Source organism: Gobius niger (genome assembly GCF_951799975.1).
Source record: "Gobius niger genome assembly, chromosome: 5".
In the NCBI taxonomy this organism is placed as follows: Eukaryota; Metazoa; Chordata; class Actinopteri; order Gobiiformes; family Gobiidae; genus Gobius; species Gobius niger.
The window spans coordinates 37,565,770-37,590,174 of NC_136856.1; the positions used below are offsets into that span (position 1 = coordinate 37,565,770).

At 39.8% G+C, this 24,405-nt stretch overlaps 2 protein-coding genes across 2 annotated transcripts in view; one reads left to right on the forward strand and one right to left on the reverse strand.

Moving 5' to 3' along the window:
• Window positions 1–13,898, reverse strand: part of vipas39 (VPS33B interacting protein, apical-basolateral polarity regulator, spe-39 homolog) — a gene marked incomplete at its 5' end in the record, with an annotated part of 107,176 nt that extends 93,278 nt beyond the window's left edge. Inside the window, one exon of the mRNA XM_079556022.1 lies at window positions 13,895–13,898. Coding sequence (XP_079412148.1) covers window positions 13,895–13,898 — 4 coding nt within the window. The remainder of the gene's footprint in view (window positions 1–13,894) is intronic.
• A 3,222-nt stretch (window positions 13,899–17,120) lies between these two features.
• LOC306963779 (uncharacterized protein) lies at window positions 17,121–23,675 on the forward strand (the record flags this gene model as incomplete). The annotated part of the gene is made up of 3 exons (XM_079557473.1): window positions 17,121–17,220; window positions 18,975–22,262; window positions 23,627–23,675. The coding sequence occupies 2 exons, from the start codon at window positions 17,121–17,123 to the stop codon at window positions 22,259–22,261; spliced, it is 3,387 nt and encodes a 1,128-aa protein (XP_079413599.1). The 3' UTR covers window position 22,262; window positions 23,627–23,675.
• Window positions 23,676–24,405: the final 730 nt, after the last annotated feature.

The window sequence follows — 24,405 nt, forward strand, 5'->3', positions numbered from 1 at the left end:
TAAAGTACTATATACTTATATACTTATACTATAAGTGGTTTTATTGCGGAACAGAAGTGGATCAACAATTATGTGATATGTTTTTAAAATGTTCATCTATGAGATTTTAACAGCCGTGAAAAAGTGACAAAAACGGAACCTAACGGTTTATGGCTCAGGTCTGTCATGACGGAACCGTCCACAGGAAACAAAAACTGTCACAAAGTTAATCATCTTTGTTTTATTGAACTTGTGCTGCACAAGAGCCACTGCCAGGGCCCGGTGAAGAGGAGAGGCGTCGGGGAGAGTGGGGAAGTTGAACCACCGTTATATTTTATGTGAGATTATGGATTTGATCTTTTCATGATTTGATTTTACAGACAAAAAATGTCTAAAATAACCCACTTTTATGAAAAAGGTGTTTTTAACGACTCAAAGTGAATTTTTGGCCTGAAACAAAAACAACCATAAAGAAAAAACTAATACAATCAATGTCTATGTTTTTTATGTTGGTTTGTCATTTTGTTTGGTATAAAATTATACTTCTTAAATGTATGTTGGTATTTTCCAAGAAGAAAAAAGGGGTAAATTGACTCGGGGCAAATGAAGCCTCTGGTTCATAAGAAACAACGAATAACGAACTGAAACTGAAACTGTAAACGTACAATTCTTAAGTGCTTTGGTAGTTGTGGGTCTAGTAGAGACCAGCAAATCTAAATGTGATACAGTTTTACATTCAATTATTTGAGGGTTTTAGAGACAAAATGTCATAATCTGCAGAAGGAGCTTATGAATTTTTATTTATTTTTTTTTGCGTAAAATTGCTAATGGGAAACACTAAAATGTAAAAAATAAGACTTCATGTTTAATGCTAATCCCCGACTCTGGGGGTAAAATGAGACCAATGTCTTTAAAACCATATTTTCCAGACTTTTGAAAATGCAAACTAGAAAACTAAATAGTAAAATGTTGTATCGACTTTACAGTGATGGAAAGTAACAAAGTAAACAGTACAAGTAAAAAGTACAAATTATAGGTACTTTTACTTGATGATGAATGGTTTTTACTTTTACTTCATTATATTTTAGAGCATGTGTCTGTACTTTCTGCTCCACTACATTTTTAAATTGGGTTAAATACTTCTACTTTTTACTTATGAGGGACAGTTGCATACCTTTATACTTTTACTTAAAGGGACTATACAGAGATTAAAAATGCTAAAATTCTGTATTTTCCTCCCCTCACATGTTCCTCCATGTCCTAATGTGTAGAATGAGCTCAGACCTGTTCACCACAACTGCCTCTAAAATCACTCAGAAAGGTGTTGCCTGAGGGCAGAAGTGCCGTCATGCACGAGCTTAAAGGAATAGGCCACCGTTTTTACATACCAAAATATGTTCTTACCTCACTTTAGACGTGTTAATATATTCCCGTCTGGTCTTTGTCCGTGCGCTCTGTCACGCAAACGGAGCACATACGCAGCCTCTCCCACATGTCACATAGCTCCGAAAAAGCTCACGATAGAAGCTACCAAGCTCTTCCACGTGTTCCCTATTTAAATAAAGTTACGTGAAGTGTTTTCATGCGAAGTATATTTACACAGAAATGTAACATGTCGATTTTATAAGCAAATAAAAAGGGGGACTATATTGTGAGGCGTAATGATACGAGGAGCAAAACGTCCGCGCAGTAACTCCTAAAGGTTATTGACGGAAGTGAGCGGGGGAAGTCTTTAGGAGTTACTGCGCGGACGCTGTGCTCCTCGTATCATTACGCCTCACAATATAGTCCCCCTTTTTATTTGCTTATAAAATCGACATGTTACATTTCTGTGTAAATATACTTCGCATGAAAACACTTCACGTAACTTTATTTAAATAGGGAACACGTGGAAGAGCTTGGTAGCTTCTATCGTGAGCTTTTTCGGAGCTATGTGACATGTGGGAGAGGCTGCGTATGTGCTCCGTTTGCCTGGCAGAGCGCACGGACAAAGACCAGACGGGGATATATTAACTCGACTAAAGTGAGCTAAGAACATATCTTAGTATGTAAAAACGGTGGCCTATTCCTTTAATATAGAAGCTGCAGTTACGCGTATGACCTGAGGTGGCGGTAGTGAGTATAAAATGGACAACTTGCATCTAGTCTCTTTAAGTAAAAATTTATCATCTTTACTGTTGATCTCGGTGGTCTTTACAACGCTGCAGGATCAGTTGTTTTGTAGGTTTTCTGGTGTGTGGGTCCGTCTGGAGTGAAAACCTTCATAAAAAGTTGCATAATACACCTTTAAGTTAGAATATTGAGTAGCCTACTTCTTCCACCAGTGCTACTTTCTTGTGTTTTTACACAACCACCACCAAAGCAAAAAGCGTTTTATATTAGGCCGCCCCACTCTAATCTGAACAGAAATGATTTACAGAAAAAACTGCCATTTACAGGAAAAATCCCCTCTGCACTCAAGTCAAACTGAAAGAGAAACGGTTTTTGTTTTCTCTCTGATAACGATCTCAGTCCAACCGTTCAGTTTCACTTTCCATTTTCAGTAAATGGTGCGTCTGACAAGAAGGGCCCATTTTCACCCCTCCTTCCTCCGGACAAGCCTCCTCCTCTCTCTCTCTGATGACCAGGATGTAACTCATCATCATAAATCATAAATGAATTGGGTTTAGCTCCTTTACGTAACACACGTTTCTCATTTCTTTTTCATACGACAAAACGAAACAATCTAACGTTTCTCTGAATAAAACAAAGGGCCGTCGTTGGTTTGTCGGTGTAAAGGTCAGAGGTCAGAGGTGAACTCTCCTGGTCACGGACAAACACGGCGGTGTGAATGAACGCCGTGACGTCAGGAAGTGCAGGCGTGCTCAGTGCAACAAAAAGGAAATGAGGTCCGGCCAAGATGGCGGTGCTTTAAGGCGGACTTTTGTCAAGCTCTCAGCACAACATTTAAAAATACTAGTTTTACCGTTCATGACAAAGTAAATTTTGAAGCTTACACCAGATACCATTTTCCTAAGCACACTTGGACAAGGTTTGTAACTTTACAACGCTGAAGATGCCCAACAAGACGGAAAGAAGACGTTTCCCGGGCGAGGACGGTGCTAGCTCCTCCGCTAACGAACACGACTACAACAACGGCGCCTGCGGGATGGAGTGCTCGGTACCAGCAATGGCAAATGAGTTGGAATTCCCCCCACTGCCCGTTACACCGACTAAGCCTCCTCTTGCCAAGAAGCCTACTCTCACCAGATTCCATGATGCTAATGATAGCCTTTCTAACACGACCGCCCGCATGCTTGCCGATTTGATCAATTCAAGAAGTGATGCGCTTGAAGAAATGATTGGCGCCATTCGCACTGAGATGAAAGTAGTGAATGTAAAGATCGCCGCCATTGACACCCGTGTTGGCAAATGTGAGGATGCTACTCAGAAAAGCTGGGCCCGAGCAGCTGAGGTGGAGAGTTACGGGAGACGGTGGAACCTGAGGCTGCACGGGGTAACTGAAACCAGGGATGAAAATGTTCGTGAGAAGGTCATTGCTGTGTGTCAAGAAGTGCTTCCAACCATGAAGGACAAGATGCACGAGATAATTGATGTTGCTCATCGAGTGGGGAAAAAAGGCGCCGATGACCAGAGGCCTCGCAGTATCATCATAAAGTTCGTATGGAGACATCACAAGGAGGATCTGTGGAAGGCTGCCAAGACCTGCGCTTTTCTCCAAGCAAATGGCCTGCGCTTCAGTCTGGATCTTTCAAAGGAGGACAAGGAAAACCGCGGGAAACTGTGGCCCAAAATCAAGAAGGCGCGAGAGGAGGGCAAGACGGCCTATTTCGTGGGTGGAAGAGGATTCGCCAATGGCGTTGAACTATTTCCATAAGCAGAATAAGCTCTTTGGCTATGGAAGCGTAGTTGGTGCTCAGTTTGCAAGTTCTTAAGCTCTAATAGTGTCAATGAATGTCTTTTTGTTGCACTAACTTGTGTTTACACATTTAAAAGACAAGGAAAAAAAAAAAAAAAAAAAAAAAAATATCTGTTTTTGTTCAAGTAAAACAAATTTACATATTGTTGCTGATCTTGACAGCATGTGGTTTATCTAGTCTAAGGTTTTCTTAGAGGTTTATTGTCGTTTGCAATTGTTTGTTATTTTATTTTATTTTACTTTTGTTGAATCTGTCTTCTCTATCTTTCTTATCTATTAATGCTAGGGGTTTGCGCAACAACATTAAGCGCAAAGCTATATTTCTTTTTGCCAAACAATTTAAATTAGACTTTGTTTTTGTTCAAGAATCTCACTCTGTTGCTAATGACAACAATTTTTGGAAGTGTCAGTGGGGCAACACTATATGGTTGTCACATGGTACTGAACATTCAGCTGGAGTTGCTACATTAAAAGCCAAATTCAACGGAGAAGTGTTATCTACCAAATGTGATCCGGATGGTCACTATGTATTTCAAGTAATTAAAATTGTTGATAGGATATTCTTAACATGCAACATTTATGGATACAACGCAAAACAGGAGAATGATGATCTTATAATGTCTATTGAGAATATTTTTATTACCTGGTTAACAAAATTTCCCAATGCAACATTACTACTGGGAGGTGATTTCAACATAGCTATCGATAGTGCTATGGATAGATGGCCTCCTGGCATAACAAACAGAACAAATAGCAATTTTACAACATTTATGAATAAATTTAGTCTTCAAGATGTGTGGCGACTTAAAAACCCTAAAAGCAGGTCTTTTACCTGGAGCAATAAGACAGGGTCTTGCCAATCTAGAATTGATTTTTGGTTGGTGTCTAAGAGTTTTAACGTAGGTAATATTGATGTCGACATATGCCCCACTCCCCTTACGGATCACAAGGCTATTAATATAAAGATTAATTTAGCAACCTCTCAAACAAATCTTCCTCGGTCTGTATACTGGAAGCTTAATAGCTCTCTGCTATCAAATGAAGCAGTTAAGAATAAGGTTACAGATCTGATAGCTCATTTTTGGTCTAAAGCCAAAGAAGAAACACTATTCTGCATCAATTGGGAACTTCTAAAGTTTGAGCTTGGGAAATTTTTTAGAAAATTTAGTAGTGACTTGGCCAAGTCAAAAAAAGTCAAAGAATTAAACATTGTGTCAAATATAACCCATCTATCCTCGAAAACCCCTGATATGTTATCAGAAGAGGAGAAATTAGAGCTGATTAAACTGCAAATTGAATTAGATGACATATATAATCACAAAGCCAAAGGTGCCTTTATCAGATCTCGAGCCCGATGGCTTGAAGAAGGGGAGCAAAACTCTCACTACTTTTTTAATCTTGAAAAATATCACTCCTCTGTTAATGATATCAGTAAATTGAATATTGATGGGGTACTTACAGATGATTTTTCCTTAATATCTAACTACTGTAGTCATTTTTATACTAAACTGTACAGTTCAGGTTTTTGTCAAGCATCAGCTGAGACATTTTTGAACTCCTTAGTGGTTAAAACCATTACTGAAGATGAAATGTTGACGTGTGATTGTGCTGTTAGAATCGAAGAGGTTAAAGATGCCATCAATTCACTAAAAACTAACAAGTCACCTGGTACAGATGGTCTGAGCTCAGAATTTTACAAGTTATTCTCCACTGATCTTGCTCCATTCTTATATGAAGTCTTTGTAGAAAGTCTCTATAAGGAACAACTCCCAACTACTATGACTCAAGGTTTGACAACTTTGATCCCAAAATCTAACAAAGACACCACTCTGATCGATAATTGGCGCCCAATATCCTTACTAAATAATGATTACAAGATTTTTGCCTCAATTGTTGCTAAAAGGCTGAAGAAAGTATTAAACTCAATCATTGAAGAAACTCAGTCAGGATTTATGACAAAAAGACATATAACAAATAATATTAGGCTGGTTATGGATTTTCTTGATTATTCTGAAATGTTGGATGACAATGGTTTTATTTTGTTCCTTGACTTCTACAAGGCATTCGACACAGTGGAGCATCAGTTTATTTTACAAGCGATGGGCAAATTTGGTTTTGGTAATTATTTTGTATCTGCCATAAAAACCCTGTACACGAATGGCAACAGTTCCATCAAACTCTCTGGTGGCACATCCCCAAGATTCAATATAGCTCGTGGTATAAGACAAGGGTGCCCAACGAGCCCTTACCTCTTCTTAATTGTGGCACAGCTTTTGGCATATCACATCCGAGCCAAGGCTGTAGAGGGAATCTCTCTCATAGGTAAAGAAATACTCATAACACAATTAGCAGATGACACTACATTATTCTTGAAAAACGAGAGTCAAATTTCTGTAGCCATCAATGTAATTCAGGAGTTTTCAGTGGCGTCCGGTTTGTGCCTGAATTTAAAAAAATGTGAAATTATGGCAATTAAAGAATGCAAAAAATCTGAAATCTTTAACATCCCAGTTAAACGTGAAGTACAGTATTTGGGTATTTTAATCAGTAAGGACCAAAGCAAAAGAAGCACTTCTAATTTTAACCCAATCATACAAAAAACACAGAGAAAATTGAATCAGTGGCTCTTGAGGGATTTGTCGTTAAGAGGGAGAGTCCTCCTCACTAAGGCAGAGGGAATCTCGCGTCTAACATATGCAGCCTTAGCTCTTCATCTTAGTGACAAGACCCTCAAGGAAATTGATAAAATTCTATTTGACTTTGTATGGAAAGGTAAAACCCACTATATGAGAAAAGCAGTTGTTATGAATCCTTATGAAAGTGGCGGGCTGAACTTCTTGGATTTTCAAACTCTAAATAACACATTTAAAATTAATTGGATAAAACAAATCTTTAAAAACCCAACTTCAGTATGGAATATTATTCCCTACCATTTATTATCCAAACTAGGTGGCATTAACTTTTTTCTTACTTGTAATTTCGATATTGATAAAATTCCTGTGAAGATGTCGGCTTTCCATCGTCAGGCTTTTCTTTCATGGTCTCTCATCTACAAACACAATTTTTCTCCTCACAACTACTTAATATGGAACAACAAAGACATTTTATACAAACGTAAATCTCTCTTTTTGGAATACTGGTTTCAAAACAACATCAACTGGGTTGATCAACTTTTTAATGAGGAGGGGTTATTGCTTACATATGATGAATTTCTTAGAAAATACACTATCCCTGTATCCCCAGGTGATTATGCAAAGGTTTTTGGAGCCATCCCTACCGGTGTATGCATGCTATTTAAGAGTCAGTACAGGATTGACTCTCAAAAACTATCTCTTCTATTACCTAAAGATACACTTGCAGGAAGGGTTTGCCTAGCTAATAACCCTACCAATAACAATCGTGCTATAAGAACCATGTTCCAAAGAGAAATAACAACAATACCCAGTGCCATTTCTCACTGGAATGTGTTTGTGGATGATATACCATGGAAGAAGGTCTGGCTTTTGTCCAATAGATATTTAGTTACAAACAAAGTAAAAGAAGTATCCTTTAAACTTATTCACAGGTTTTATCCTTCTAAATGTTACATTAAAAACAGATTTAAGAAAGAAATTGATATTGATTGTAGCTTTTGTAAAGTATATCCTGAAACCATTGTGCATCTTTTCTGGTACTGTCCAAGTGTTGTATTATTTTGGCAAAAATTCTGTGCCTTCATTCATGAAAACATTGAAAAGCATTTTGTTCTACATTGGAAGAGTGTATTGTTTGGTCTGTTTGAATCTAGTTTACAAAACAGTAACTCTATTTACTTAATTAATCTCTTATTATTGATGTCAAAGTATCATATTCACTCATGTAAATTTTCCGGGAAAAGGCCATGTTTCTCTGCCTTTTATAACGGCTTCAAACAATACATTCTCTCAATTAAATTTTCTGAAAAACAGAAGGCAATTAAGACTGTTGAGTGCTGTACAGCTTTGAATGTCTTCATTTAAATACTGAAACCCCCTAGCGTTAGAATTTTTTTATTTATTTATTTTATTTTATTTTTTATTTTATTTTTTTCATCATTATTTATTTATTTCCCTTTTTTTCCCTTTGCTTTCCTGTCCTCTCTTTCTTCTTACTGTTTGTTTTTTTATGATCCTGCACTGGTCCAGCAAAGCATTGTTTTAATCTCTAAAGATGATTTCCATGTGCAACTACTGTAAAATGTTGTGTATTATTATTGTTTCAATGTTTTTTACACTACTGTACTACTGTACTATACATTGCTTAATAAAAAAAAAAAAAAAAAAAAAAAAAAAAAAAAAAAAAAAAAAAAAAAAAAACAAAAAAAACAAACAAAAAGGAAATCAAATCAAAACTTTTAAAAATCTGTTCAACCGACTGTGGGCACGCGGATAATAGTCGCAAGTCATGAGAGTGAAACGTCATACATATATCAACCAATCAGCTTAACCCTGACCCTGTGGGCGGGCACCCCTGAGTGTCCACCCTCATCCTGGCCCAGCTCGGAGGGGAGTGACGGGGCGAGGAGGGAGCGGTGCCTGTCGGTCTGAGGGCGGGTCTTCATCACATCACGTACAGTCTCAGCTCCGTCTGCAGCAGAGGACCAGAGGACCAGAGGACCAGAGGACCAGAGGACCTGCTCATCTGCGGTGAGTAAACTCTTTGTTTTGGGCGTGCACAATTTTAATTTAATGATGCAAAGCTTTAGAGAGTGAAAATACAGATGTGAAATGAGCTCTGGGGATTGTTGGGGTCTAAAGTTTAAAATGTCCTTGTTTGTGGGAGAAAAGCACTGTTTTTGTTTGAATGAGGATAACATTAAATTGATCCGAAATGCAGTGAGGACATTGTTCATGTGGTAAATTAAAAGGTGGGTGGACAGAGGCGCATTTCCAGCAGCCATCACTCTTCTCATGGTACATTGTGTTAAAGGCTAATTAATGGCCAGAAAACTCTCGTGCAATTACATTAGCATAGCTGAGAACTGTTATACTGAACAGAGAAGTTAAAAACTCTCCTTCCTTTAAGCTAGTCGAGCATCTAGAGCAGAAGTGTTTGTGAGTTTGAATATACTCTCAAAATGGCACTGAAACTTGACTTTAATTCTTGCTCTGAGAAATGAAGGCTCGTACATACAAGAATTCATGGATCACATACAATTGTGTGGGTGACCCCAAACTTTTGAACGGTAGTGCACATACAGTGAGAACCAGATGTTTACAGACACTTCATAACAAGACACATTTGCATTTGTTTTCTCACTGTCTGACATGAAACCAGAATTCACTTTTTTTTTTGTCAATTAAAGTCAATTAAAGGTATAGCGGAGGATGTTCTATTTCTGGGTGGATCATCAAGACGATTGGTCCTCCTAATTGTCAATCATTCTGGTGATATGCCTACGTAAGGCCATCGTGCGCGCTCGCCCCTTGTTCATTTCTGTGCATGCGCACTTTCAAGCCTATGTGAGTTACGCTGTTAGCCATTCATTTTTTTTATTTTTTATTTTTATTTTTTATTTACAAAAAACTCTTGTTGGGAAATAAAAGTGCAGAACATATACAATTTAAATAAAACAACATTTCTATAAGAAAATAGAAAACAATAATTAAAATAAATAAAATAAATTAAGCGAAGGCACTTCAGACCATTAGGCAGGTCAAGGCAATTCACACACATACATTATTCTCAATCTTGTAAGACAGAGTCACATGGAAGCCCCACAAATTAGAACGACAAACATTCAGAGACATCTTCACATAGAGAGTAAATGTTATCGCTTGAGTCTTTCAGATGATTCAAAGAAGCAAAGAACTCCCTCAATTCAATTTTAAAAATCAATCGGGATGGATTCTTGTTTTGCCATTTACTTTTATGTATGTGGTATAAGTTCCTTCGGCAGGTTGTCATTCCCAGAAAGAATTTGTTCTAACTTTAATTGTGTGATTTTCTTCATTTTTGTTTTCAGCCAATTCATGACGTCTTGCCAGAAACTGTTTATGACTGGACAAAAGAAAAACAAATGTTCAATAGTTTCATCTTCCTGGGAGCAGAACACACATGGCTCCACCTCAAAACCAAACCTCTTTTTCAGCATTGCAGCTGCTGGATAACATCCATTTATCATTTTGAATTGCATTTCTTTGGTTTTAGGAGGAGTTTTTTGCCATTTCATGAATTTGATGTATTTATTTGTTGTTTTGTCGTCATAGTGCCTTATTTTTGCATTTTGCTCAAAATCATGAAATAGTTTGCATTTGAATATTTTACTAATAAAATTATTGTTACACTTTTTGCTATTTAAAGGAGTCTGGTTTATTTGCAATTTAGGCAAATTTATTTGACTTTTAGAATAATGTAAATAGTTTTGTATCATATTTAATAAGGCTATTGGTATTGCTTTACACACCTTATTAAACTCTCCTATTGAACTTTGTACATTGAATTTTGTTTTAAAATCCTTAAATCTAAAAAAAAATCCTTGTTCATCTAATATAATCCTTTATTATACGAACCGGACCCCTCCGCTTCGCGTCGGGGTCCGGTTCGCCCTGTCGGTGCTTATTTTCCCGATAATGACCAGCGTTCTATACATTATCCCTTACTTACAAGTTGTGATTTTTTTAGTAATACGTTTTATTGCGCCATATGAATTGGTAAATTATAGTATTTGCTTTTCTTATGTTTTGTGGACTAATATAAAGAGAGTAACTTGGATAAATCAATTTAGAAATCCCTTCTGATTTTGACAAGAGGTTAAGTCTCTTGTCAACCAGTGATTTAGGTTTCTTTTTATTTCTTCAAATCTCCCTTTGATATTTTCGGACTCTCTTATTTCCAAGTTTTTAGATAGATGAATGCCCAAGTATTTCACATAATTTTTTACTGGAATCATCTCCAAAATCTCAGTGCAATTATACAACGGTAATATTTCACATTTTTTTAGATTAAGGCAAATGATGCCCTGGAAAAAACAGAAATTACATTTAAAGCCTTCTGAAGAATTGATTTGTCTTTTAGAAATATCACTGTATCGTCAGCAAATTGGCTTATTTTCAATTCTATGTCACAAACTTTTATTCCTTTAAGGTCTTTATTATTTACTACAAAATAGGCCAAAAGCTGCGTACAAAGAATGAATAATTTAGATGAAATTGGGCACCCTTGTCTTATTCCACAAGAGACATTGATTCTTGGAGTGATGCCTGATTGAAGTGAAATATAACTGTATATTTGGTCAAAAACATTCTAATTACCTTACAAAAGTTGTTGCCAAACCCAAAAAGTTGTAGTGATTTCAATAAAAAGTCATGTTCGACAGAGTCAAATGCCTTAAAAAAATCAATAAACAGTATTAGGCTTTCTGTGTTAATAAGGCTCTGATAATCTAAGATGTCCATAATTAGTCTCACATTGTTATGAATATGTCTACCTTTAATAAAGGCTGACTGAAATTTGTCTATTAACTTAATCAAGACATTTTTTACTCTGTTAGCATATACCAAAGCCAGTAATTTATAATCATTACAAAGTAGAGTTGTAGGTCTCCAATTATCTAATGGTAATAAGTCTTTATTGGGTTTGGGCAACAAGGTTATCAGACCAGTTTTCATTGTTGGGGATAATTGACTATTGTTTATGCAATCGAGATAAGCGTTAAATAATAAATTCTTTATATCTGTTCAAAAGTCTTGAAAAATTCTATCGATAAACCGTCAATGCCTGGGGATTTACCGTTTTTCATTTGTCTTAAAGCTGTTTCAATTTCTATTAAAGTTACATCTCTTTCTAGTAGTAATTTATCTTCATCTGAAAGTATTTTGACATTTTTGTCTATATTTTTCATAAAAGCATCACAACTGTCACTCTGAAACTTTTTCTTGTATAGATTGCTGTAGAATTGACATACTTCTTCTGTTATTTGATTTGTATCCTGAATTATATTTCCATTTTGGTTCAATTTTGTTATACATTTTTTAAGTCTGTCTCCGTTTTTCAAGGCTGTAAAAATATGATGAGTTTTTTCCCCCCTGCTCAATCCACTTAGCTTTTGATCTTACAAAGGCTCCTTTTGCCTTCTCCAGGTAAATATCATCTAATCGTTTCTGGAGCATGTGTAACCCTTCTATCTCTTCTACCGTTGTATTAGGTTTACCACATAATAAACGTATCTTTTCGACTATTTCCTTTTGTTTAAACTTACGATTGTTGGCTATTTTCTTGCCAGTTTCAATGGCTTGTTGCTTTACTCGAAATTTAAACCACTCCCATTTACTTATATCTGCCAAATCCATGTCATGGGTTTCTAGACATATTGTTCTAATCTGTCTACAGAATTCTTCATTCAGCAATAAAGGATTGTTAAATGTCCAGATACTGTATGATTTCTGTTTTTGTTTGATTATTGAGAGTGACAGGCCAATAAGACAATGATGAGTCGTGAGAGGAGATGATTGAATATCACATTTTGGAGAAAGATTAGTAATATTTGGAGACAAAAGCCAATAATCTAACCTTGAGCATAGATTAGAATCTGCTGGGCTTATCCATGTAAATTGCATTGTGTTAGGGTTTGTCACTCTCCAATAATCTACCAAGTTATTGGATAAACAAAAATTGTTAAACATGCCATTATATTCTGGTTGTAAGCCCTTGGGAGGTTTTCTGTCGAGCCAGGAATTAGGTGCTATGTTAAAATCACCTCCTGTTATTATGTTATCCGTGCCATAAATTGCACTCCATTCCCTATAGCTTGGGTTAATTTTGCCATCATATTTCAATTGAGAGACCTGTTGTTGTACCCGTAAACATTAATCAAAATCATTTTAAAATCAAATATCTCCACCACAACCATTAGCCAGTTACCCGCTTCATCGCTTTTAAAATCAATAATTTTCCCTGTAAACCTAAAAAATAAAATCATCCATCAAGTTCGATGCGAATACAAAATATTGTCTCCCCATTGTTGCTTCCAGAATTTTTCATCGTCCTTGTTTGAATGTGTCTCTTGTAACAAAATGAGGTTGGCTTTGACTTGCTTACAAAATAAAAAAAATGGCCTTACGCTCAATGTTATTTTTTAAACCTCGAACATTTAAAGAACTGAAAACAATAGACATGAAACAAAATACACGCTCTTAAATGCGCTTACGAAATAGGATTTTGGGCAGGAATGAACAATCTGTCCTGGATTGCAACTTTGACATTAACAGTAACAGTCCCCTTAATCAAAATAACTGCATCAAGGAAATGAACAGATACATGACATTACTTAACCTGTGTAAGGTGCCTCTACTCTTTTACCGTCTATAATAGCATACCCTTCCTTCAAGTAAGCTTTCTTCCCGTTGCGTCTGGCCTCCTGCACCGTCGGATACAGCTTTGCCCGGGCTTCACGATCTTCTTTTGACCAGTCCTGTCTGAATTGGATGTGCAGCTCCTTGCAGACTCTGGCCTCCCTCGATCTCCTCCAGATCTCGTCCCTCGTCGTCCGCATGCCAAACTGCATGATGATCGCTCGCGGTCTCATGTTGAAGGCGGGATCATCCTTCTTGCCCAGACGATGGACAGTATCAACCTTGTCTCGAATTTTTTCCACTGACATCGGAATCGCTCTTGTGAGAACACCGATCACCGTTTCTCTTGCATCTTCGTCTTCCTTCTCCGGCACAGTCCAATCAATTTAAGATTCCACCGTCTTCCGTAGCGCTCGATTTCCCGGCGTCTTTCCTTCAGCTCCTTGTTCTCTTTTGCCAGCCTATTCACTTGCGCTTTGATTTGAATTATTTCATTTTTATTTTCTGTCACCTCTTTTTCGTTTTTTCTGAATGCGCTGCTCAAAGTTTTCAAACTTTCTTTCGAGCCCATCCAGTCTTTCCTCAAATCTTTCCATGCTCACTCCTCCTGAGTCATCTCTCCTCTTCAGTTTCTTTGGATTTGGACTCTGTAACGGAGTGTGGTCGTTCAGAGGTTTTGCCATCCGCATCTCTTCTTCAACATAATCGTCAAAACATGCCTCACGTATTCCGTCCACGCTGTAGTCATGTTCATTTAGGCTAGCTTGATCCTGGGTGTTTTTTTTTCCGAGTGTATCACTTTAGCGCTCCTTTCTCCAAGAAAATGTCTCACAATAGTCTCTTAAGAGTGTTATCAACCTCACCGTGGCTTTTGGGGCGACTGTTCTTCAAAATTGACTGTTTCGGATGTCAAAATAACTTTTGCAATAACTTGTGCAATAATCTCTGTACCAGCTGCACTTTATTAACTCTGAGTGATCTTCTTGAACGCCGACTGTAACAAGTGAATTTCTCCTTTGTGAGATCAATAAAAAAAGGATTATCTTATCTTATCTTTTTCTTTCGGCCCTGCTACACTTGCGATTGTTCACTCCGCCATCTTGCTCCTCCCACCCTGTTAGCCATTCATTGCTGCTCGCAGAACGCACCGAGTCGTTTGAAAATGGCAGAGGGTCGCAAGAGAAAAAGTGTCTTCGAAGTGTATGAGACGAAGAGAAAGGCTTCAGAAGAGAGAAACAAGACCAGAGTGTTTTTGGGAGATTCTTCCTCCTCGGAGGCAGGTAGAGCGTTGCGCATGCGCATTTTTTTTTAAAAGTTGAGAAGGCGATTCTTTACTAAAATTCGTGAAAATCCTCCTGTATACCTTTAAAATGTAAAATATATACAGTGGGGAAAAAAAGTATTTGGTCAGTTTCACATAGACATTCTATTGGATTTTGGCCAAATACTTTTTTTCCCCACTGTATATATTTGTCAAAATCAAGAAGAATGAGATAGAATTTTCTACTCTTTTTGACAAAACCAAACGTTTACATACATTTCATTCATATTTGGTAGCTTTGCCTTTGTTTTGGATTTCCTTCCACAAGCTTCTCACAATAGTTGGATGAGTTTTGGTTCATTCGTCCAAGCAGAACTGGTGTAACTGAGACACTTTTGTAGCCTCCTTGTGCACTTGCCTTTTCAGCTCTGCCCATACATTTTCAACTGGACTGAGATCAGGACTTTGTAATGACCACTTCAAAACATGGACTTTGTTTTCCCTAAGCCACTTTGTAACCAGCATTGGCCATAGGCTTGGGGAACTGTCCGTTTGGAAAACCCATGTGCCCCAAGCTTTAACTTCCTGGCTGATGTCTTGAGATGTTGCTCCAATATGTCCACATAGTGTTCTTTCTTCATGATGTCGTCTGTTTTGTGAAGTGCACCAGTCCCTCCCACAGCAAAACAACCCCACAGCATGATGCTGCCCCCCGGATTTCACAGTTGGGATGATGTTCTCAGGCTTTTTCCTCCAAACGTGACGATGGTCATTATGGACCAAAAAATTATTCTTTTTTTCCGTCAGACCACAGGATATGTCTCCAAATAATGAAGTCAAGCTGTTTTTTGATGTTTCTTTTGGAGTCAGAGCTTCTTCCTGGCAGAGTTCCCTCTCAGCCCATGTCAGTACAGGACTTGTTTCACTCTGGATAATGACAAACTCTGACCAGGTTCAGCATCTTCACCAGGTCTTTTACATTTGTTCTTATTCACATTTCAGACACAGCACGTTCATCTCTGGGACACAGAACCCGCGTTCTTTTCCATTTCCATCTAATACTTCATACTTACTTCCATCAATCATCTTTAATACTTGTGTATAATTGTTTGAACCAAAGTGTCTTGAAATTGCAGCCAAGGATGAACCAGACTTGTGCTTCCAAGGTCATGACATCGTCATCTGGGCTTCCCCAAATTGTTCAAAGGTATCTTAGTGTATGTAAACTTTTGGTTTTGTAAAAAGTCATTTAAAAAAAAATGTGTAGAACATTCTCTCTCATTCTTCTGGCATTTGACTAAAATAAATTATTTTAAAGTTCTAATTGACCTAAGAAAAATAGAAGTTCATTCTGGTTTCATGTCAGACTGTAAGACAAAAATGCAAATGTCTCTTTTTATGAAGTGTCTGTAAATGTGTTTCTCACTGAATGTGTTTCCTTTGGGAGGTGGTGGACGTCTTTCACACATCGAGTGCCTTGTAGGACGGCCCGAGTCTGCCATTGTTCCAACTGCATTTACTCCAAAGTTCAATCAGCCAAGTAACAACGATCAGGCATCGCTTATCAACCTGTCAATGCGCCAACACGCACGTACGTACGTGCACGTGTTACATGGTCACTCCTCTCCCTCGTGGTTAAGTAAAATGAGGCCTCTTTCAGACTGAAGGCCTCGCGGCGAGAGGTGTTTAGTCACAGCGACAGATGATGTGTTTTTATCAGTCTGTTTTCACTTGTCGCAGCCAATGACCGCTGGCTGCTCTGCTTTTTGGCCACAACACCAGAGTCCACCATTGCTCTGCACCATTGCTGTAGTACCTCCATATCGCCGCTGGTCCCCATTGAAAAGCATTGGACTTTAGACACGTTAAAAACTATTTTAAAGCCTGGTCCCAATATATTGGAACTTTCTGAGATAACGCTGGGTTAGTCACAATTAAAGAAACCAGGCTGGTTTTCGTACAAAGAATTTTCAAAATCTCGTCAGACTGTTAGCGTTGGAGCAGCGCGAGCTACACGTCACGCAAGGGCCGAGTCTACGGTGAAGATCCCGCCCTTATGCCCTTTTTAGGAACATGCTTCGTCAGAGTTGGGGAGGAGGAGTCTGTAAACCTGCCATGACTTCCCCCATGAGCGTGGTCATTATGGTAAACAGGGAGGAGTGAGGAGAAGCTGTTCATTTATATATACAGTCTATGGTCATTTGCATCGTACCATGACGGTGGCCCAGACAGTAAAGCGGGTCGTTTTATGACCCGAAAGGTTGCCGGTTCTAATCCCTGCCACTGTGTCCTTTGGCAAGGCCCTCCCCCCTCCCCTGTGTGTGAAGGTGGAGCATGTGAGAGTGATTGGTCGGTGGTTGGTCCAAGCGGCTGATGGGACTAACAGGAAGTTCCTCCTGTTTTTGAGACTTTGCCCTTTGCCAACCAAAACACAGTTTGGTTCAATGGTAAGAGGATAGTGATGAAAAACTATATTTCTGCTACAGATGACGATTGTAGCCACAGCTGCCCTGGGTAGGCTGCTAAATTGTGCCATTGGCCTCTCACCCACTCATGCCCCACATTCACACGTAATTTAATGATAAAATTGTTCATAAATATTATTGAGACAACAGACAAATGTACCAGCATAATGTTTCTGTTTGTGCAGATGGAAGGTGTGGGGAGTGAAACCTTGGAGATGCCGGCTCTCGGCCGTCCCTTTAAACTGGGGATGTTGTACGACTGCAGAGCGGACAAACTGGTGCCCGGTAAGAACCTGTCCCTGCACTCCCTGAAAATGATCCATTTTTCTTTGGCGTTGTCCAGGGCCGGTTGCAGAGACAGCAGTGTTTCTGATGTCAAAAAAGTCAATCTCACCCATGCCATATTTTACACAGTGTTGCCGTAGCGATGACCTCAGTAAGGTTCATATAGATTAACAAACTGAAATGTATAAGGTCAATTAAAACTGGGCGCAGAGAAATGGTCAAAAAACACTTTGCATTTTGTCAGGTTCAGAGAGGGCATGTGAGCGTGAAAGTCCTTGAAACGGCTGAAATCCTTGAGTTTAATTTAGTTTATTGGTTTATTTGGCAGGGACAGTGCATGTTAATGAACAAGCCACACCGGATTGTAGCCTTGGGCTAATCATCCATCGTCCCCCATGCACACTCTCAAAGACACGGGGAGAACATGCAAACTGTTGCAATCCTTGAAACTGATGATGTCCTTTAAACTGGGCTAAAATACAATTGTAAAACAGCGATGGCACTTCATTTCTATACAAATACTATGAAGGTTAACTGACAATATAACAGTATAGCTGAAGAAATTGTGTGATGGTAAGCGCATAAAAGACAGGATTTTCTACGGCACTGAAACTGCTGAAGTCCTTGAAAAGGCTGAAATCCTTGAAGTCCTTGAAAAGGCTGAAATCCTTGAAGTCCTTGAAAAGGCTGAAATCCTTGAAGTCCTTGAAAAGGCTGAAATCCTTGAAGTCCTTGAACCTGGAAATCCTTGAAATTGTTGATAACCTTGAAAAGGCTGAAATCTTTGAAACTGTTGAAGTCCTTGAACCTGGTGAAGTCCTTGAAAATTATAAAGTCCTTGAAATGGCTGTAGTCCTTGAAAATGATGGAATCCTTGAAACTGCTGAAGTCTGAAACTGCTGAAATTGCAGAAGCTGCAGAAATGGCTGAAAGACCTGAATGTACCTGGAGTCCTATTAAAATGAATGGGCAGAATTCCCAATCCAGTAGAAAAAAGCTGGAAAACTGCTGATTTTTTCTGATCATGCACAAATTGCATTGAAACTGTAAATTTGCAGAAGCCCCATTGTAAGTAAATGGGAAAAATTAGGGGAATACCGGCCAATTACAGAAAAAACGAAATTGCAGAATTCCCAAAAGTTATAGCAGGATTCTCCCTTTTTGAAGTATAACTTGCAGTAATCGCTGAAACTATGAAGGCTGTGAAACGCGCAGAAAATCCGGAAAAACATGTTATAAAGAACATTAAAACCAATAGTTGACTGTGGAATCAGTAATAGTGTAATCCAAGATTGAGGGCGACAAAAGGCGTGACAGCGCCCCCTTGCTTTGGGCAGGGCAGTTGGAGGACCAATAATCGCCGCTTTGTGGCTACATTTGTCCAATAGTTATGGATAATAGTCAAAACCATCCATCTTCTTTCACTTGTTCGTTGTCGGGTCGTGGGGGCAGCCCACTATAGCGCCTCCTGCAGGTGGTTGGTGAAGGACGGCCTCACGATTCTAACCGGGCCTGTTGTCTCTCATAATGAACCGCTCTTTGTCTGACCTCGGTCTCTGGGAAGCCCCTACAGGAGAACGAAGCCCCCGACAACAGAGCTCCCAGGATCAAACCCCCTCACCATGTTAAGGCGACGGTTTGAGGAGGGGAATAGTCAATAGATTTGTAAATTTACCATCATCAAGTTTATATGCAAATTTTAAAAATGTGACTGTTGGGACTAATGTTAATATTTATGATCCTTTCTCTTTCAGGGTTAACGCTTTGGGATTATGAGGCGCTGGAGAAGGACATGACAGAGAGGCCTAAACCCAACAGTGAATTTGAGATTGTTGCATCTGAATCCATCTCTAATAAGTTCTCGTCACTGGGAGTGGAAGCTTCTCTTAAAGCTAGTTTCTGTAGTGGACTCATCTCTGTCGATGGCTCGGCAAAATACCTGAATGATGAGAAGACTTCGAAAAACCAGGCCAGGGTCACTCTGCAGTACAAAACCACTACCAAGTTCAAAGAACTTACAATGAATCAACTCGGGAGAGGAAACATCAAGCATCCGTACGTCTTTGAGAAAGGCTTAGCCACACACGTGGTGACGGCCGTCCTCTACGGAGCTCAGGCCTTCTTCGTCTTTGACCAACAAGTGTCTGATACTGAAAACCTCCTGGACATTCAGGGAAACATCCATGCAGTGATCAATAAGATTCCCACTATATCCATCGAGGGAAAAGGAGATCTGAAAATGGAAGATAAGGATAAAGAAAAAGTCAACAAATTCTCCTGTAAATTTCATGGAGATTTCAATCTGAGCCAGAGCCCGGTGACGTTTGAAGATGCAGTGAAAGTTTATAAAGACCTGCCCTCACTCCTGGGCCCCAACGGAGAGAAGGCCGTCCCAGTGAAAGTGTGGCTGCTGCCGCTCACGTCTCTGGACTCTGCGGCCGCTAAACTGGTGAGACAGATCAGTGTAGGCCTCGTGTTTGAGGTGGAGAGAACTCTGGAACTTTTTGGAGACCTACAAATGAGATGTCACGATGTGATGAAAAGCACTATTGTGCGTCAGTTTCCCCAAATCGCCACAAAGATCACAACATTTATGCAATTCTGCTCCGAGTTCAAGCTGGGATTCCAAAGAATATTGGCCAGAAAGCTTCCGTCGATCCGTGGAGGAGGAGAGGAGGAGGCAGAACTTGCAGAGATACTGAAGAAACGAGCTGCATCTCCATTCAGTAACGACTGTCTGAACCAGTGGCTCAGCTGTAAAGTCAAAGAGGCCAACTTTATCAAAACGTTCACAAATATGATGAAAAAAGCTGAAATCATCTCTTCACAAACAGAACTGGATGAAAGGTCATGTGACATCAAGAATGCCGTTTGTTTTGTCTTCACCTCTCTGGAAAATGAAGAGCCATATTTCGCTGCTTTAGACAAGTATCTAAAAGGCGGCGAATCAAGTGAGCCGAGTCCACGAGCCAAGGACATCGAGAAAGAGCAGTGGTACAGTTCCAAATCCATCCGAGAGGCAGTCGCACAGAGAGCTAGGCTGTTTGGGGATTTCGCCGAAGCCAACCAGGACAATGAGGAGGTGAAGTTCTTCATTGTTGGTTTTAAAGATGAAACCTATGAAGGTTCAACCATCTGCCATTACGAAGATGGATGTGAAACCACGGACAACTTTGAACCCCCAACAAAGCCAGAGGAAGTGAAGGTGGCAGAAGTTACACACAACAGCGTGATCCTGAGTTTCTACGCCCCCAGACGTGGAGCACAGGCAGTCACTGGCTACAGGCTGGAGTACTGTGAGAGTGGAGGACAGTGGAAGCAGCAGACTGATGCTAAGGCCGGGACGGTCGTAGTAACTGGACTGACTCCAGACACAGAGTACAGCTTCAGAGTGAGCGCTGTCACTGATGTGGGGCTGGGACCTCTTGCCGAAGTCAAGTCTAAAACTTGCCCTGAACCGGAGGGGCCCAGGCGCCTCGCGGAAGAGCTCCAGAAAAAGTGCAAAGTAATAGAAACCAAAGGATCTCTGGAGATCTTAAAGGTGCCACTGAAGAAAGACAAGCTGGATATCAAAGGCTGTGCCAGGTTAATCTACGGGAAAGACTCAGTCAAGAAGAACCGTACCATCATGGTGATGGGAGCCACCGGCGCGGGAAAGTCCACTCTCATCAATGGGATGATCAACTACATCCTGGGCGTCCAGTGGACCGACCCATACCGGTTTAAACTGGTGGTTGAGAAAGCCAAATCTCAGGCAGAGAGTCAGACGTCTGAGGTGACCGTGTACAAAGTCAACTTTGATGATGGATTCACGATCGACTACTCTCTCACCATCATCGACACGCCAGGCTTTGGGGACACCAGAGGCATCAAGAGAGACCAAGAGATCACCGAGCAAATCCGGAACCTCTTCTCCAATAACTTTGGGGTCAATGACATCCACGCCGTCTGCTTTGTGGTCCAGTCTGCTCTCGCTCGTCTGAGCGCAACACAGCGCTATGTGTTTGACTCGGTTCTCTCCATTTTTGGTAGCGATGTGGCAGAGAACATCAGGATTCTGGTGACTTTCGCAGATGGTGAGATTCCTCCCGTTCTAGAAGCGATAACAAAGGCAGAGGTCCCATGTCCCAAAACCAAAGATGGCCTGCCGGCTCATTATAAGTTCAACAACTCGGCAGTGTTTGCTGAAAACCAAACCTCTGGGGGCTTTAATGAGATGTTCTGGAACATGGGCAAAGCAAGTATGAGGAGTTTCTTTGACGCTTTAGAAAAGATCGAGCCCAAGAGTCTGACTTTGACAAAAGAGGTGCTCCAAGAAAGAAAGCGGCTCGAGGAATCTGTGGATGATTTAGAAAGGAAAGTAAAGGAAGGATTGGCCAAGCTTGATGAGATAGAGCAGACAGAAGATCAGATCAAGAAGCACGAGGCAGAGATTGAGAGAAATAAGGACTTTGTGATCACTCTCAAGGTCACCAAGCCTTTTCAGGAGGACATTTCTGGAACGGGGAACTACATCACCAACTGCCAGGTCTGTCATTACACCTGCCATTATCCGTGCCTCATAGCAGACGATGCGGCTAAAGCAGGGTGCTGGGCAATAGGTCCAGATGGAAACTGCAGAAAGTGCAAAGACAAATGTCACTGGAGTAAACACTACAACCAGAAATACAGATTTGAGTACAAAGAAGTCACGGAGCAGAAGACAGTTGACGAGTTAAAGAAGAACTATCTTAAAGGGGCCGAAGAGAAGAAAACAACTGAGAATTTAGTGTCAAAACTGAAGAAAGACTACCAGTGGTTTAAGGACAAAGTCAGCGCGATGGTGCGTGAGGCCATGGGCTTCATAAATCGACTGAATGCGATCGCCCTGAAGCCAAACCCCCTCTCAGCTCCAGAGTACATCGACATGCTCATCGAGACAGAGAGGAACAAGCATGACCCTGGATGGCAAAAACGAGTGGAGTATCTTGAAGAAGAGAGGAAGAAGGCGGAATTACTGGCAAAAGTTGGCAAAGGAGGGGAAATTCTGTTCACTCGCTGAAGTAAGTGTAAGTGTTTACTAAAGCATTGTAGGAAATAAGCAATAAATGTGAAATTAACTGGGATCATGGGCTAGAAAATAGAGATGCACTGATCCAGTTTTTTGCTTCCGATACCGATACTGGGGGTTTGAGTATCTGCCGATATCCGATGCCAAGAGACTTTTCTTAAAGTGGCAGCTGTGAGGGAAAAAGTCTTTGTCTTTTCTTCCAAACAAAATGTTGCAGATCCATTACCAAATATAGCTATCAACAAATCACTGGACTTTTCTGCACTAAATATCTTCGGCTACATGACTGTAATGAAAAGTTCTTTTTATGTAGTGAGTTTATATGAATGTAACTTAACAATCATTACAATTATATCCGTTATTCTTTAACAGCCTTTCATAACTAAAATACAGACATGTGTTCACTCCAGCAGAGGATAATATTATTTTGTTATTTTAAATAGTTTTGTTTTAATTTGTTTTTTAAGTTTAAGTTGCATTAATCAACTTTTTATGTGGAAAAAGTATATATTATATATGCATTTGTGCGTATTTTACCATGTAGTGATCCAGCGGCTGTATGAGTGGTCAGCATGGCGCCTTTACTTTCCATCACAGAGGTCTCCAGGACGCTCCAGGACCAACTGTTTCACTGCGGACCAGAAAACCTACAAAACAAATGATCGTGGAGAGTTGTAGAGGCCACCATGATGGAAAGTAAAGACACCATGACAAAGCTGACAGTTCAGTTCAGTATTTAAAATCGATCACTGATACGGTATTTTTCAAGATCAGCTCTGATGTTTGATACCAGGACCTGATCTCCCTACTGAGTAACAGCCACTGTTTCTAGTTTCAAAGTATTTGCAGTGTTTACAGTGTTACATAGAAGTTGAGACGCCTCAGATTAAAGGAACAGGCCACCGTTTTTCCATACTAAGATATGTTCTTACCTGAGCTTAGGCGAGGTGATGTCTGGTCGTTTTGCGTGCGCTCAGTCACGCAAAACGACCAAAGATGTTGTTAGTATTTAGCCTCTCCTTCTCTCCTCTATGGGGCCAAACGGGGGTGAAGTTAGAAGCGACCAAGCTCTTCCACGTTTCCCCTATTTAAATACGGTTACGTGAGTAGTTAAAGTGAAGATATTACTGCGTAGACATCAAAGTGCTCCTAAGGTGTCATTACGCATTACAATATAGTACCTCTTTTTATCCACTTAGAAAATCGACATGTTTAGTTTTGTGTAACTATATTTGAATCATGTGAACGCAACCGTATTAAGATTGGTCGCTTCTAACTCCACCCCCGTTTTGCCCCATAGAGGACATTCATTTTCTTTTTCACTTGTCTCTAAACCTGTTCTTTTATCCGTTGCAGTACAGTCACTAAAAGTGGAAGAAATGGATGGACTGAAGAGCAACGGAGAGAAACTGCATTTTTAATGCTATATAAACCTGAAGGCGCATTGAGTTGCCTTGCGTACGAAATGCGCGGTATAAGTAAACTTGCCTTGCCTTGATCTGCATCAGTGTATTGTATGTATCTAGACTCATGGTGGGACTCGAATAAAATGTTTCACCGTGTAGTGCTAATTATAGCCTTTGTAATTAATCAATCACAGTTAAGCATGATTTATTTAGGGGTTGAGGTTATCTTTATCTCGGGGCTGAGGTCCGTCTCCTTTTCTTATTAAATCCACTGGAAATACGTCCCACTAATTCTACACATTGGGACATTGCCAGAACAAGTAGGGGGGAGAAAATACATAATTTGAACATTTTGTCTGGTCCCTTTAAGGCTGGGCCCAATTGCCGGTGCTATTGGTGCTACAGTGCCCTCTGGTGAAAAATTACAAGTAGCAAAAGCATCCCCAACAGAAATATATTTCCATGGCAATGAGCTATTTTGTAGTAGATGGTCTCCTTTAAGGTATTCTACGGCTCCACTATTACCATTGGACGTCAAAACACAACAAATGATCATCCCGTTAGTTTATTGGATTCATATTTTTTTCATAACATTGCATCCTTTGATTAAGTTTGGCATTTACTCCTATTTTTGTTGTTCAGATCTGTCTTCTGAACTTTAAAAAAAAAAATGTTACTGTAATTTGTTTTTTAAGTGTAGAACTTTCTTTTCCATAGTGTGCCTTTCGT